The 13624-nt window shown below is 39.6% G+C and overlaps 2 protein-coding genes across 2 annotated transcripts in view; one reads left to right on the top strand and one right to left on the bottom strand.

Annotated features, from left to right (window-relative positions):
* The window catches only part of DNAH5 (dynein axonemal heavy chain 5), a 314041-nt gene that overhangs the window by 130667 nt on the left and 169750 nt on the right, over positions 1-13624 (bottom strand). Inside the window, exons 42-43 of the mRNA XM_061129706.1 lie at positions 7600-7746; positions 1775-2016 (exon numbers count right to left, since the gene is read on the bottom strand). Of these exons, the coding sequence (XP_060985689.1) occupies positions 1775-2016; positions 7600-7746 (389 nt within the window). The remainder of the gene's footprint in view (positions 1-1774; positions 2017-7599; positions 7747-13624) is intronic.
* LOC133046488 (DNA repair protein RAD51 homolog 1-like) lies at positions 4579-7103 on the top strand. The gene has a single exon (XM_061129327.1). The coding sequence runs from the start codon at positions 4845-4847 to the stop codon at positions 5859-5861; it is 1017 nt and encodes a 338-aa protein (XP_060985310.1). The 5' UTR covers positions 4579-4844; the 3' UTR covers positions 5862-7103.

Genomic DNA, 13624 nt, shown 5'->3' with positions numbered 1-13624 from the left:
TCTTAGGCTTTTGGTTAAAATATGCTCGGAGAAAATGAGGAAGCATATACATGGAAATAATTTAGAAAAAGAAAGAGGAATAAAAGATAAACAAAGGTAATCCATTCTCGGATTATTCAAAATGGGAGACAAAGATATACCACAGTTTTACTTCTTCTAATCTAATTAATAACCAATGTAGAAAAAATATCAAGGAATACTCAGGAAAATGGAGAATTTAGTCATTTGGGAAAGCCAGTATTAGGAAATTGCATGTGATTCATAACAAAATACCACTTAACACACAACAATATTTTCTTCAGATGAGGAAATTTCCCTTGGCATCAAGAAACTAGGTCATTCTTAGAGACTCTGAACAGAAGCAATAAAACGGTAATTCTCAGTTATCCATAATTTCATGAATTCAACATGATTGCACAATGACAAAAACAAAACATAGCACTTTCAAGTTGATGGAAGCAGAAAATATCATACACAGGGCCAAGTAATCAGCGTGACTCACAGAGGTTCATGGAGTCTCATGAACACAACTTCTCCATTTTCAGCCCTCCAATACTCTCGCAGAGCTGCCCTGCCCTCCTCTGAACATTTCCAGTCAGATTTTTAGGAGTCCTGCTTCTTGCTAACCATTTGTAAGCAAATTAGCATTGATATAAAGGTCTTATTCACCCTCAACGTGGACAGAATACAATAGAAACTTATTTCATAAATAGCAAACTGTAAATATTCATTAGCTAACAGTGTAAAAATGTTTTCTAAAAGCCGTTGTAAATTTGAAGTATTTGGGGGAAAATCACAAATTCATTTTCACTTGGAGCTTGCTGTATCCTGGTTACCAAGCCTGAATCCACTGTGGTATTTTTTAAAAAACATTTAGAACACCTTTCTCCCCAGAGATTCCAGTTTCATAGATTGAGGTGTGCCACAGTTATCTGTATTTTAAAGAAATGCCATTGGTGATTATTCTTGGAAAGCCAGAGTTGAGAACTCTTGTTCTGAATTCTCCTTGAAGGATGGATAATTTAATTGTGAAATCTGAAATTTTCAGAAGCATTTTTAGTGACATATTCAACCGTACATCAGAATCATTTTTCTTTATAATCCCCCAATTTAAAATATGTATTCATAAGTTTTTAATCAAAATTATCTCCAAAAAACTTATCCAAGTGAAAATAATAATTTGACCGACAGTGTCAAAAAAGATTGTACCGACAGCTCATCTAGTAAGCATTCTGCCTTACATTATGGTATTTATTTAGTAAAGTATGTGAGTATGCAAGGCATTCAATTACAATCTTACCATAATCGATATACTCTAACATACACTGGTAGTAATAAAATAATATACCTTATGGGGAATTAAACAGAGATTATCTGAAATATTATTTCCAGGTACAAACTTAAAACTAACATTATTACTATTGAATCTCATAAAAATTCTTTATATGTAATTTTAATAAATTATCTCCTTCAACTTAATATTCTAAGATGGTTGCTTCAATTTCCTTATTCATTTACAGTGTGATAGGATTATTGATTCACCTAGGCCTTGCAATGATTCCTCAACCCGAGCTGAAGAACCCTGAGCACTGAAGAAATCTTTAAGGGACAACCAGGGCTGAAGGTCACAAGAGCATTCAAGGATCTCCTACAAACATCAGCATTAAAATGCAATTACGCCAGGAAGTCTGCAGGAAAATCAGTGCACACTCTAAAGGAAGGCTCAAGGACCTATTTCCCTCTTTAATTATACCAAAAATGATTCCAATCCTACCTCAAGAATAGGGCTCCAGTCAAGGATAGAAGAACTCATGAAAACCATCCCATTTCTTGAGACGGTAGCAGGCGAAGCGTTGTCAATGTTATGAGGTTCAAAGACAATCTTGCAGTTTGGAGCCATGGGAATCCGATCACCATTGGCAAGGGTTAGTGTTTTGTTATCATCCAAAACAGAATTCAGATTTTCAATCCAGATGGCGTCTACTGGACCATCAAGAACTATCCAGATATGCTCCCCTAAAACATCCCACCAAGGGCAAGGGAAAGAACATACAGACACATATATGCATATATACATAACTACTATGCTTGAAGAAATATTATAACAATGCAATTTTCATTAATTTTTAAATAAAGCTTTGACCTAAATGATTATCTTATTTCTTTGCATAGGAGTCTTCCAGTTCTTTACATTGCAGTTGTTTAAAGCCCACAATCAAAGCAAAAAGTCATTTGTTCCCTGAACAGATATTCATTGAGCACCTTCTCTGTATCAGCATTGTTCCTGGGATAGGGTGATAAAAAAGACAACATCCTGCCCTTCACAGAGGTTGCTTTCTAAGGGGTAGAGATGACAAAGCAATATGCAAAGAAATATGTAACAAAAATTCAGCAGGATAAGAGGGTGGGGCATTTTAGATAAGGTGGTCCATGAAATATTTCTGGAGCAGAATGAAGTGATGAAGAGATGTAGAACTAGGATTTTTCAGGCAATAGTAGTTGCAAAGGTCCTGAAGTGGGTACAAGCTTAAGGTGATCATGCTCCAGGAACAACAGGAAGTCAAACCTGATTAGAAAGAAGACGAGATGGCAGAAAGGGATGTGAGTGACACAGGCAGAGCTCCAAGAATCCATTCTGGTTTGCACAGGCTGAGTTTGAGATGTTCAACAAGACAGCCCATAGAGCTGTTGAGTTGGGAATTCAAAGACTAGAGATTAAAATGTAGAGATCAGCTTAGAAATGGCATTGAGAGCCAAGAACTGGGTAAGTTTCATCCAGATCATAAGTGAAGAGCTAAGAAGTCTGAGAACAGAAGCACTTGAATGTTCAGACTTCTGGGTCTGAACCAGGGTCTCCTCTTCTGGTTCCTCCCGCTGGCTGACCTCTCAGTGAAGGAGAAGTGAAGAGGAAGGTGTCCATGATGTCATGCGGTGGAAGAGTTTGAAGGAGTGATCAACTGTGCCAGACACTGCCAAGAGCAGGGCTAGACTGAGAAGCGACAGCCTGTGTGTGACAAGGTGGAGGTCATGAGTGTTCCCAACAGAGCACTTTCCAAGGGACACTGGGCACAAAGACTAACAAACGTCAGGTCAGGAGATATTTGGAGGTAAAGACAGCAGCATCTGCAGAACACCCAACAGAAATGCCCTTGAAAATGTAGGTATTCGGTTTCACAGTTGCTCTTAATTTCTTAACCACTAGGTCTCTCTTACAAACCAGCACCATGACCAAGTTTGTAGTTCTAATTTTTATCTGTAATAACTGTGCAGTACTCTACGTCAAATGAAATGCTTAGAAAATCCTAATTATGCTCATTCAACTAGCAGTTTAAGGAAAAGGGTGATCCGATCGCCAGAGTCCCTGTGAAAGTATAAGCATGTGTTGCCTTTTTTTAAAGAGTTAAAAAAAAAAAAAACACCTCTCTGAGGGCCTATTCTCTGAGTTAACATTTGCTCACTGGATCTGTGTGACACAGGATTACTAGAATAAGTCAGAAACAAAAGTGTATTTGACTCCCATAAAACAGCAGCAGTTTCTAATATAAGCACACTAGAAATGCAACATTTTCTTTTCTCTTTCGCCATTGGTGTTGGATTGATCAGCCACATTCCCTCAAAGAGAAGATCCGTAGTGCTACCTTAAATGTTTTTCAACAGAACACTGTTTCCCAAGGCATGGACTTGTGAAGTGAGCCCAAATGCCTCCGCCCTGCTCCTGTATCCTCCTGTGTCCCTGAGATTGCTTTCACAGCACTTTCTCCTACTCTTTCAGGAGTGAGAGGAGAGCTGACTGTCACCTCCTCCATCTGAACTTATATTCTCGGACCACTGGGCTCAGTTTGCAGGGTCCCTAAGTAAGAGAATATTCAGAGTGAACTACTAGCCTTTAAGGAATTGGTTTAAACTAAAGCCAAACACACATGTCATCTAAAGAGAATAAAGTATGATCAAAAACTTTCTCTTTGATATAATCTTCTTTCCTAAGAAGCCCATTTCCACCTACAATTTTATAGGAGAATCAGTTTCTAAAGATAGGCCATACTGAGAAGAGTACCATTTTTAAAATAGTTATGATGAAATCACTTGATTTAATATAATCAAGTTTCCTTGACAGCTTTTGCTATTTCACTCTAAGATATCACAGGAATATAGAAATATTTTTTCAAAAGGAAAATTCCTTTTGTAACCAAAAAAAGGGAGGAGGTGGGTATTTTAAATACACTGATCAGTCATTCATCAATCATTTCTGTGTTTCAACATTCACAAATATCATACTGATTTATGACTTCTTGGTCTTGGATAAGATATTATACAGAAAATACAGTTTTACTAATTTTATTTTTTTTAATTTTTATGTATTTGGCTGCATCAGATTTTAGTTATGGTCCACAAGCTCAATTTCCCTGCAGTATGTGGGATTTTAGTTCCCCAACCAGGGATCGAACTTGAATTTCCTGCATTGGAAGATGGATTCTTAGCCACTGAGCTACCAGGAAGTCCCCTACTAATTTTAAATCATTGTCAAGGTTTTTATTTAAAAGCACGTGTTAAAAATTATAGCTGTGGGATTTGGCGGGATTTCCGAAGGCTGTAGGCAGAGCGCGCGCTGCGACTTGAGACCGAGGCGTAGGAGGAGGCGAGTCGCGCCTTAGGAGCGCGGTTGGAAGCTGAGACTCGTCTGGGTTTCGTGCAGAAGGCCGAAGCAAGGAAGTAGAGAAGCGGGGCACAAGCGAGGGGACCTACAGTCCGTCCGGGATCGGGCGCGGGCGGGCCCAGCAGACGGTAGTCCGAGTGTGCAGCCTGCCTTAGCGAAGCACTGCAGGTCCAGTATTGCACACTGAGCAATGGCTATGGAGATGCAGCTTGAATCAAATGCAGATACTTCAGTGGAAGAAGAAAGCTTTGGTCCACAACCTATTTCTCGATTAGAGCAATGTGGTATAAATGCCAATGATGTGAAGAAATTGGAAGAAGCTGGATTTCATACCGTAGAGGCTGTTGCCTATGCACCAAAGAAGGAGCTAATAAATATTAAGGGGATTAGTGAAGCCAAAGCTGATAAAATTCTGACTGAGGCAGCTAAATTAGTTCCAATGGGTTTCATCACTGCAACTGAGTTCCACCAAAGGCGATCTGAGATCATACAGATTACTACTGGCTCCAAAGAACTTGACAAACTGCTTCAAGGAGGAATTGAGACTGGATCCATCACAGAGATGTTTGGAGAATTCCGAACTGGGAAGACCCAGATCTGTCATACATTGGCTGTAACATGCCAGCTTCCCATTGACCGAGGTGGAGGTGAAGGAAAGGCCATGTACATTGACACCGAAGGTACCTTTAGGCCAGAACGGCTGCTAGCAGTGGCTGAGAGATATGGCCTCTCTGGCAGTGATGTCCTGGATAATGTAGCATATGCTCGAGGGTTCAACACAGACCACCAGACCCAGCTCCTTTATCAGGCATCGGCCATGATGGTAGAGTCCAGGTATGCACTGCTAATTGTAGACAGTGCCACCGCCCTCTACAGAACGGACTATTCGGGTCGAGGTGAGCTTTCAGCCAGACAGATGCACTTGGCCAGGTTTCTGCGGATGCTTTTGCGACTTGCTGATGAGTTTGGGGTAGCAGTGGTAATCACCAACCAGGTGGTGGCCCAGGTTGATGGAGCAGCCATGTTTGCCGCGGACCCTAAGAAGCCTATTGGAGGAAACATTGCTCACGCCTCAACAACAAGACTGTACCTGAGAAAAGGAAGAGGGGAAACCAGAATCTGCAAAATCTATGACTCTCCTTGTCTTCCTGAAGCTGAAGCTATGTTTGCCATCAATGCGGATGGAGTGGGAGATGCCAAAGACTGAATTGTTTTTCCTTTGTGATAAACCTTAAGCGCTGCAGACTAATGGAAAGGACTGCTCCCTGGAGTTTTTCACAGGCTTCTTCCTGTTGTGACTGCCAGCAAAAGGCTTTCAGGAAAACAGCTATTATATCGGCTTTTCTTACGATGTAAACACAAGACAGGTCAGTGGTCACAAGCTGACCTGAACTGTTTATTCCTTCTGGAGTATATTAATCTCTATGTGATTTCTTTGGTTTGGGGGGTAGGTATGAAATACCTTTGACATCATAGTGCCTTGGGATTGACTCAGGACTAACTGCTATTGGCCACTTTTATGTCTCCAAGAGAACTAACTAAAGCTGGAGAAACCTGACTTCTCTGTCTTAATAATGTTAGGAAAAAATACCTGAGCTATGTAGCAAATGGAGTGGGTCGCTTCACAGGTTCTTTTCCATCAGTAAAAACTGTTAAATCGGAAGCAGGTTTTTAAGTTTGTGTGTCTGAATTAGCTTACGTAAGAATTTTGTTTTAATATTAAGAGCAATTCAAGATAATCATTTCAGAAGCTCTTTAGTAGATTCAGTGTGGAGCTGCTAATAAAGTAGTTATTTGTAGGGAATGTGCTGTTTATAGGAGTTACTCTGGTACAGCTGAATATTTCAACGTAGGGCCTTCATAATACTGTTTTGGCTCTGGAAAGGAATGATCAGTTTCTATTACTTTAAAACTGAAAATGTAAAGGGGAAGTCCCGCCTTCAGGTGATTCACTTTATTCTCCTTTAAACTCATAGAAAGTATCACAAGATAGCTACTCCGTAGCATTCCTGTGGCCTTTGTTTCTATTAAGGTTTGTATTGCATAAATCTGGTACTTGCCCAGATTATTCTGCTTTTTAGGGGTTTGAGATACTCCTTCCCCTTCACGTCTACTCAGCGTGAGTTTTAAGCAACTCTTCCAATTTCAAAGGGCCTCTTGGCTAGAATTGGGTGGAGAGGCAGTGCAAATCACAGGCTATTGCCTCTGTTGATCCTACTGTATGTAAGGAGATAGGAGGACAAAATTTAATGCAACTTTGTTTTAAAAATAGCTGTTCCCTGACCATAGACCAGAGTGCCTCCTAAGTCTTCTTCCCTTTTTTTCCATCACAAAACAAACCTGGAATGATGTAGTAAACCCACAGTGACAGACTCTGGAATGAAAGCTTGGTTCTTATATAAAAACATCTCAATCTTTTAGACCTATAAAGTATTTTAAGTGACCTTGACCTAAAAAAAAAAAAAAAAAAAATTATAGCTGTAATTCAGGGACTATGGTGGTCCAGTGGCTACAACTCCATGCTTTCACCTCAGGGGATACAGGTTCAATCCTTGGTGGGAGAACTAAGATCTTGCATACTGTGTGGTGCTGCCAAAAAACATATATATATATATATATATATATATATAAACTAATACTCTCTTTAGAGTCATGGATGTGGAAAACAAACTTCTGGTTACCAGAGATAAGGAGAGATAAGGAGTTGACATACACACTACTATATATAAAATAGATAACTGAGGAAAACCTACTGTATAGCACAGGGAACTCTACTCAATACTCTGTAATGACCTGTATGAAAAAGAATTTTTTAAAAAAGACTGATACATGTATGATGATTTGCTTTGCAGTACACCTGAAACTAACACAAAATTGTAAACCAACTTTACTCCAACAAAAATTTTAAAATAAACAAAACATCACACTTGTAATTCATCTCCTACCTTTCTTAGCCCTCAATGTTTTCCTCCAAAGAGTAGAAAATATCCCATCGGTCCAATCATTCGTCGCCACATCAAGCCGACCAAACATCTGTGGGGCTGTAATCGCTTTAGGATTCATCCTCATTTCCCGGTGTGGTTTTCCACAATCTATACCAAGTAAATCCAGATTTTAAACAACTCACATGTAGAATGAACCATCATTAGGCAACACTGCACCAGTTTGCAGTGTACTATCTGTCAGCAGATATTCAAAACATGAAAAATATGAAATTACATTGAAAAGACATATCTTACTGCATCCCAAGTTATCATAATTAGCCTCATTATATTTTATTGACTAAAGCACTTTTTTTATCATCTGGAAAAGAAAACTGCATGTTACAAAAGGGGGGGGAATGATAGCATGCTGGAATTGATGAAGAAATTAATGTAATCTGGATGTGCTTCAAATGTCACAGCTCAAAATCTTTTGGTTTCAGGTCTACTAGGTTAAATCGTGGGTCCATGGTGGCTCAGATGGTAAAGAAACTGCCTGCAGTGCAGGACACCTGGGTTCGATCCCTGGGTCAGGAAGATATTCTGGAGAAGAGAATGGCAACCCACTCCAGTATTTTTGCCTAGAGAATTCCATGGACAGAGGAGCCTGGTGGGCTACAGTCAATGTGGTCACAAAGAATCAGAAACAACTGAAGGACTAAGCATGCACGCCTGCAGCTTAAATCTTATATCTGAAATTCACTTAGAAGATGCCTGATTCTCCTCATTAACAGCTTTCATTTGCTGAGATATGGTCTTGCTCATTTGGAAAAAATCAGCTAAATTAATGTTACAAAAATCAAGAATTATTTTTCTGCGGTCAACTTCAAAAAAGGTATGCAAATCTCTCAAATTCTGAAACTATTCTCGAGTAAGATGATTTCTGTACATAGGAGACTATAGATAGTAAGTAAAAAAAAAAGAAAGAAAAGAAAAAGATTTAAAGTATATTATACGTGGAATCTTAAAATATGGTACAAGTGAACTTATTTAAAAAACAGAAATAGACTCAGAGACATAGAAACCAAGCTTATGGTTACCAAAGAAGAAGGGCAGGGAGGGATAAATTAAGAGTTCAGGATTAAAATATACACATATACTTTTATATATATATATATATGTATATATATATATATATATATATATATATATATATAAAATAGATAATCAACAAGTACCTTCTGTGTAGAACAAGGGACTGTATTTAATATCTTATAATAACCTATAAGGGAGGAGAATCTAGAAAAGAATATAGATAAAGTGGAATCACTTTGCTGGACACCTGAAACTAATAGAATATGTAAATCAACTATATTTCAATAAAAATTTTTTAAAGATTTAAAATGCAAAATCATAAAAAAAGAGGCTAAAATGTTACATATTGTGTGAAAGATTGACAAACACAAGCACACAAACAAGGATATGCGCACTGGAAAGGTGTTAAATTAAACTTTTCTAGAAAATTAAATGATAGTTCTCTTTTTCCAAAATCAGAAAGAGAATCAGGGTTAATTATTTGCATTATTTTACAGTGCTGAAGTTCTGAACTTAGGCAAAATGCAGGTTTTTCAATAAATGATATTCATAAGACAAGCAATACTTTTTTTAAAAAACCTAATCACACTTTACAAAAGGCCAGCAAACTCTTCAAATGTCTGACAGTAGCATAGATGAAAACTGGACTTGGTCTCTTGCCCATATAAGAGAAACTACCACAAACCATTTTTTTATGGTTGTAGGTAGAATTGTATCATTTTCACTTAAAATCCTGTAATATTTTTATATGCTCACTCTAGGAAAAAAAGGCTTGACTTTTTAAATGCTGGTTAAACTAATTCCTCTTAATTCTTTCCACCTCCATGGACTCTGCCCCAGAGTAAGCATTCTTTTCTTGCTGTCCGCTCCTTAGGTCCTCCTTATAGAGGTCCCCAGACAGCCCCTCCTGTCCACAGTCCGTGTTCTTCATGGCACACAGGGCTAATCACACCATTCCCCAGCTCTATGGATTCCCATCAGCCACAGGATAAAATCTAAGAGTTCAGCTGAAGTTACAAAGCTTCCCATGCTGTGCCCTCGCTTCAGTTTGAGTTCCCCCAGAAGCAAAGCCTGAGATAAAGACAGGGGAACTGGGAGTTTGAATTCAGGTGAAAGACGGTGTGACAGGAAAGGAGAGAAAGCCAATAAAGAGCTTGTTGGTGAGCTGGTCACAGATGGAGTGTCCCTCTAGGAGACAGGAGGAGATGCACATTTGCCTTCCACTCTTTCCGCCATATTGGTTGAGGGCATGGCTGCTTCAGGAGCATTAAATCCCACCCAATCCCTTCTTCTAGGCTGAGCCAGTTCCCAGGAACTGGAAAGGCATAAGGCTGACAAACTCAAAGATACCACTGGTGTTTGGGGGAGAAACTGTCCAATGGTTGTATCTGTAGCAGGGGAGGGCCAAAAGGAGGTGGCCCTGGGCACCAATAGCATCGGTTACCCCTCCACGTCTCCCCATGCCCATCCCCCCAACACAAATTACATCTTATCCATACCAGAGCACTTCCCCTGGTATATCAGGCTTTCACCAGTCCCTTCTGTCTACTCAGCCTCTTCATTCTGCTAATTATACCTTTTATCCATCTGCTATTTAACCCTCAAATCTCAGATGAAGTAGCACCTGCTCTGTAAGCCTTTCTAGAATTCCGTAGAAAGGTTTCTGATCTCCTTTGCCTCTGCTAACACCATAATTGTCCAAATCTTCCCCACGTCCAATCTTCTATGCTGAGTTCTAATTATCTGTGTCACTTCACTACACTGTAAACTCTTTCAAGACATGGCAATTTTTCTTTCATGCCTGCTTGGTGTTAGTTCTAGAAAGTCTTGTAGGTCTTTGTAGAACTATTCAACTTTGGCTTCATCAACATTAGTGGTTGGGGCATAGACTTGGATTACTGCGTTGTTAAATGCCTTGCCTTGGAAACAAACTGAGATCATTGGGTTTTTGAGACTGCACCAAAGTACTGCAAATTAAAACCAAGAACAAGTCAATAAACAGCAAGTAGTCTAATAATTTATTTATTTTTGCAAAGACCTTCTCCAAAGCCAGTGATGCCTTATTGATTACACAGTTTAGACATATTATACATAATATATCTATATCATTTAATATTTAGTACTTATTTTAAGACACCAGGGCTTCCCAGGTGGCTCAGTTGGTAAAGAATCTGCCCGCAATGCAGGAGACCCAGGTTTGATCCCTGGGTGGGGAAGATCCCCTGAAGAAGGAAATGGCAACCCACTTTAGTATTCTTGTTTGGGAAATCCCATGGACAGAGGAGTCTGGTGGGCTGACCCACTCTGGGAATGCAAGAATCAGACACGACTAAACCACCACCACCACTATTTATTTTGTTCAGGTAACTGTACCCAGCACACTTGTAGTTTATTAACAGAAGGTAGCTTCATACCAACCAAAGTATTATTAAGCATAATTTAATAGAGGGGATAATAATTTAAGAGGAACCAGAGATCAAATTGCCAATGCCCGTTGGGTCATAGAAAAAGCAAGAGAGTTCCAGAAAAACATCTACTTCTGCTTTATTGACCATGTCAAAGCCTTTGACTGTGTAGATCACAAGAAGCTGTAGAAAATTCTTAAAGAGATGGGAATACCAGACCTCCTGATCTGGCTCTTGAGAAATCTGTATGCAGGTCAAGAAGCAACAGTTAGAACTTGACATGGAACAACAGACTGGTTTCAAATAGGGAAAGGAGTACGTCAAGCCTGTATATTGTCACCCTACTTATTTAACTTACATGCAGAGTACATCATGAGAAATGCTGGGCTAGATGAAACACAAGCTGGAATCAAGATTGCTGGGACAAATATCAATAACTTCAGATATGCAGATGACACCACCCTTATGGCAGACAGCGAAGAAGAACTAAAGAGCCTCTTGATGAAAGTGAAAGAGGAGAGTGAAAAAGTTGGCTTAAAACTCAAAATTCAGAAAACTAAGATCATGGCATCTGGTTCCATCACTTTATGACAAATAGATGGGGAAACAGAGAAAACAGTGACAGACTTTATCTTTTTGGGCTCCAAAATCACTGCACATGGTGACTGCAGCCATGAAATTAAAAGATGCTTACTCCTTGGAAGGAAAGTTATGACCAACCTAGACAGCATATTAAAAACCAGAGACATTATTTTGCCAACAAAGGTCCATCTAGTCAAAGCTATAGTTTTTCCAGTAGTCATGTATGGATGTGAGAGTTGGACTATAAAGAAAGCTGAGTGCCGAAGAACTGATGCTTTTGAACTATGGTGTTAGAGAAGACTCTCGAGAGTCTCTTGGACTGCAGGGAAATCCAACCAGTCCATCCTAAAGGAAATCAGTCCTGAATATTCATTGGAAGGACTGATGCTGAAGCTGAAACTCCAATACTTTGGCCACCTGATGCGAAGAACTGACCCATTGGAAAAGACCCTAATGCTGGGAAAGATTGAAGGCAGGAGGAGAAGGGGACAATAGAGGATAAAATGATTGGGTGGCATCACTGACTCAATGGACATAAGGTTGAGTAAACTCTGGGAGTTGGTGATCCTCAGGGAGGCCTGGCGTGCTGCAGTCCATGGGGTCGCAAAGATTCGAACACGACTGAGCGACTGAACTGACTGACTGAACTGAAAAGAGCGAATATGAACCAGTGAATTTGCTCAGTCGTGTCCAACTCTTTGCAATCCCATGGACTGTAGCCTGCCAGGCTCCTCCATCCATGGAATTTTCCAGACAAGAATACTGGAGTGGGTTGCCATTTCCTTCCCCAAAAGATCCCCAAACAGAATCTTAATAGCACACATGAAAATCCCATGATGAAGTCCTGCAGGTGTGAAATCTCAGTTTTGGTGGAGGTAGGTGCTAGCTGAGAGTATAATCCTGTCTCAGTGTAAAGACCCCCATGTAGAGTCCTGTTGTACAGAATTCACTTCATCCCATTGCTGAAGAAACAAACTAAATCCAGTGTGTGCAGGACCCTAAAACAAATATAGACCATTGCCACCAACCAGTACCAGTGCACTGAGGTTCCATGAGCCGACCAGAAACCCAGCCAAGAAACTTTTCCCTGTGGGACAATGCATGGTGCATTCTAACAGCCAAAGCTCTGTGAAATTTTGGAACTTAACTGCCATGACTAAGGATTGCCAATACTTTTAAGAAGAAAGTCATCAATGTTTAATAAGAACCAAAGAATACAAGGATAATTGTGTACAAGGCAATACTCATCATGCTTAGATGACCCTGGGTTAGGGGCTTAGATGTAAGGCTTAGGGACATCTGGGAACTAAGTGCACTGATTTCACTTCTCAAGAAAAATATCTGATCTGGGCAGGAAATTAGTTTACAGTTAGGGTGATTTTTCAATACATAGAATTTAAGAATCAGGTTTGGAATTATCTTGTATTTATTGAGAGGTAGCATCTTATATTGGGGCTTCCCTGGTAGCTCAGCTGGTAAAGAATCTGCCTGCAATGCAGGAGATCCCAGTTCTATTCCTGGGTTGGGCAGATCCACTGCAGAAGGGATAGGCTACCCACTCCAGTCTTCTTGGGCTTCCCTTGTGGCTCAGCTGGTAAAGAATCCACCTGCAATGTGGGAGACCTGGGTCTTATATATTAAGCATCTTATATTAAGTCATAATTGTGAAATGGTATGGTATACTGGGAAAATTCTGGGTTTTTCCTTAATGGGCTCTGACCTTAATTCTGAGTCTCATTAGTTACTATCTTTTTGATGTTGAGTATTTCTGAAGTTGAATCTGGACTTTTTTGTCCAAAATGGGGATAACAGTAGTCACATCTCAAGATCATTTTGAAAACTAAATGGCATAACATATGTAAAACATATAACACAGTCCATGAAATCACTTTAAAAAAAATGTTTGCATCATTCAGAAAAGCCAAGCTATAGAAACAATCTTGTGTCTGTCCATGGATAAATGAATA

This window comes from Dama dama, chromosome 25, assembly GCF_033118175.1.
Source record: "Dama dama isolate Ldn47 chromosome 25, ASM3311817v1, whole genome shotgun sequence".
Classification (NCBI taxonomy): Eukaryota; Metazoa; Chordata; class Mammalia; order Artiodactyla; family Cervidae; genus Dama; species Dama dama.
The sequence above is the reverse complement of the archived record's forward strand: the minus strand, read 5'-3'. Positions and strand labels throughout refer to the sequence as shown.

Excerpts from the sequence above, each read along its gene's own strand:
- LOC133046488 (XM_061129327.1), top strand. The coding sequence starts at position 4,845 with ATGGCTATGGAGATGCAGCTTGAATCAAATGCAGATACTTCAGTGGAA.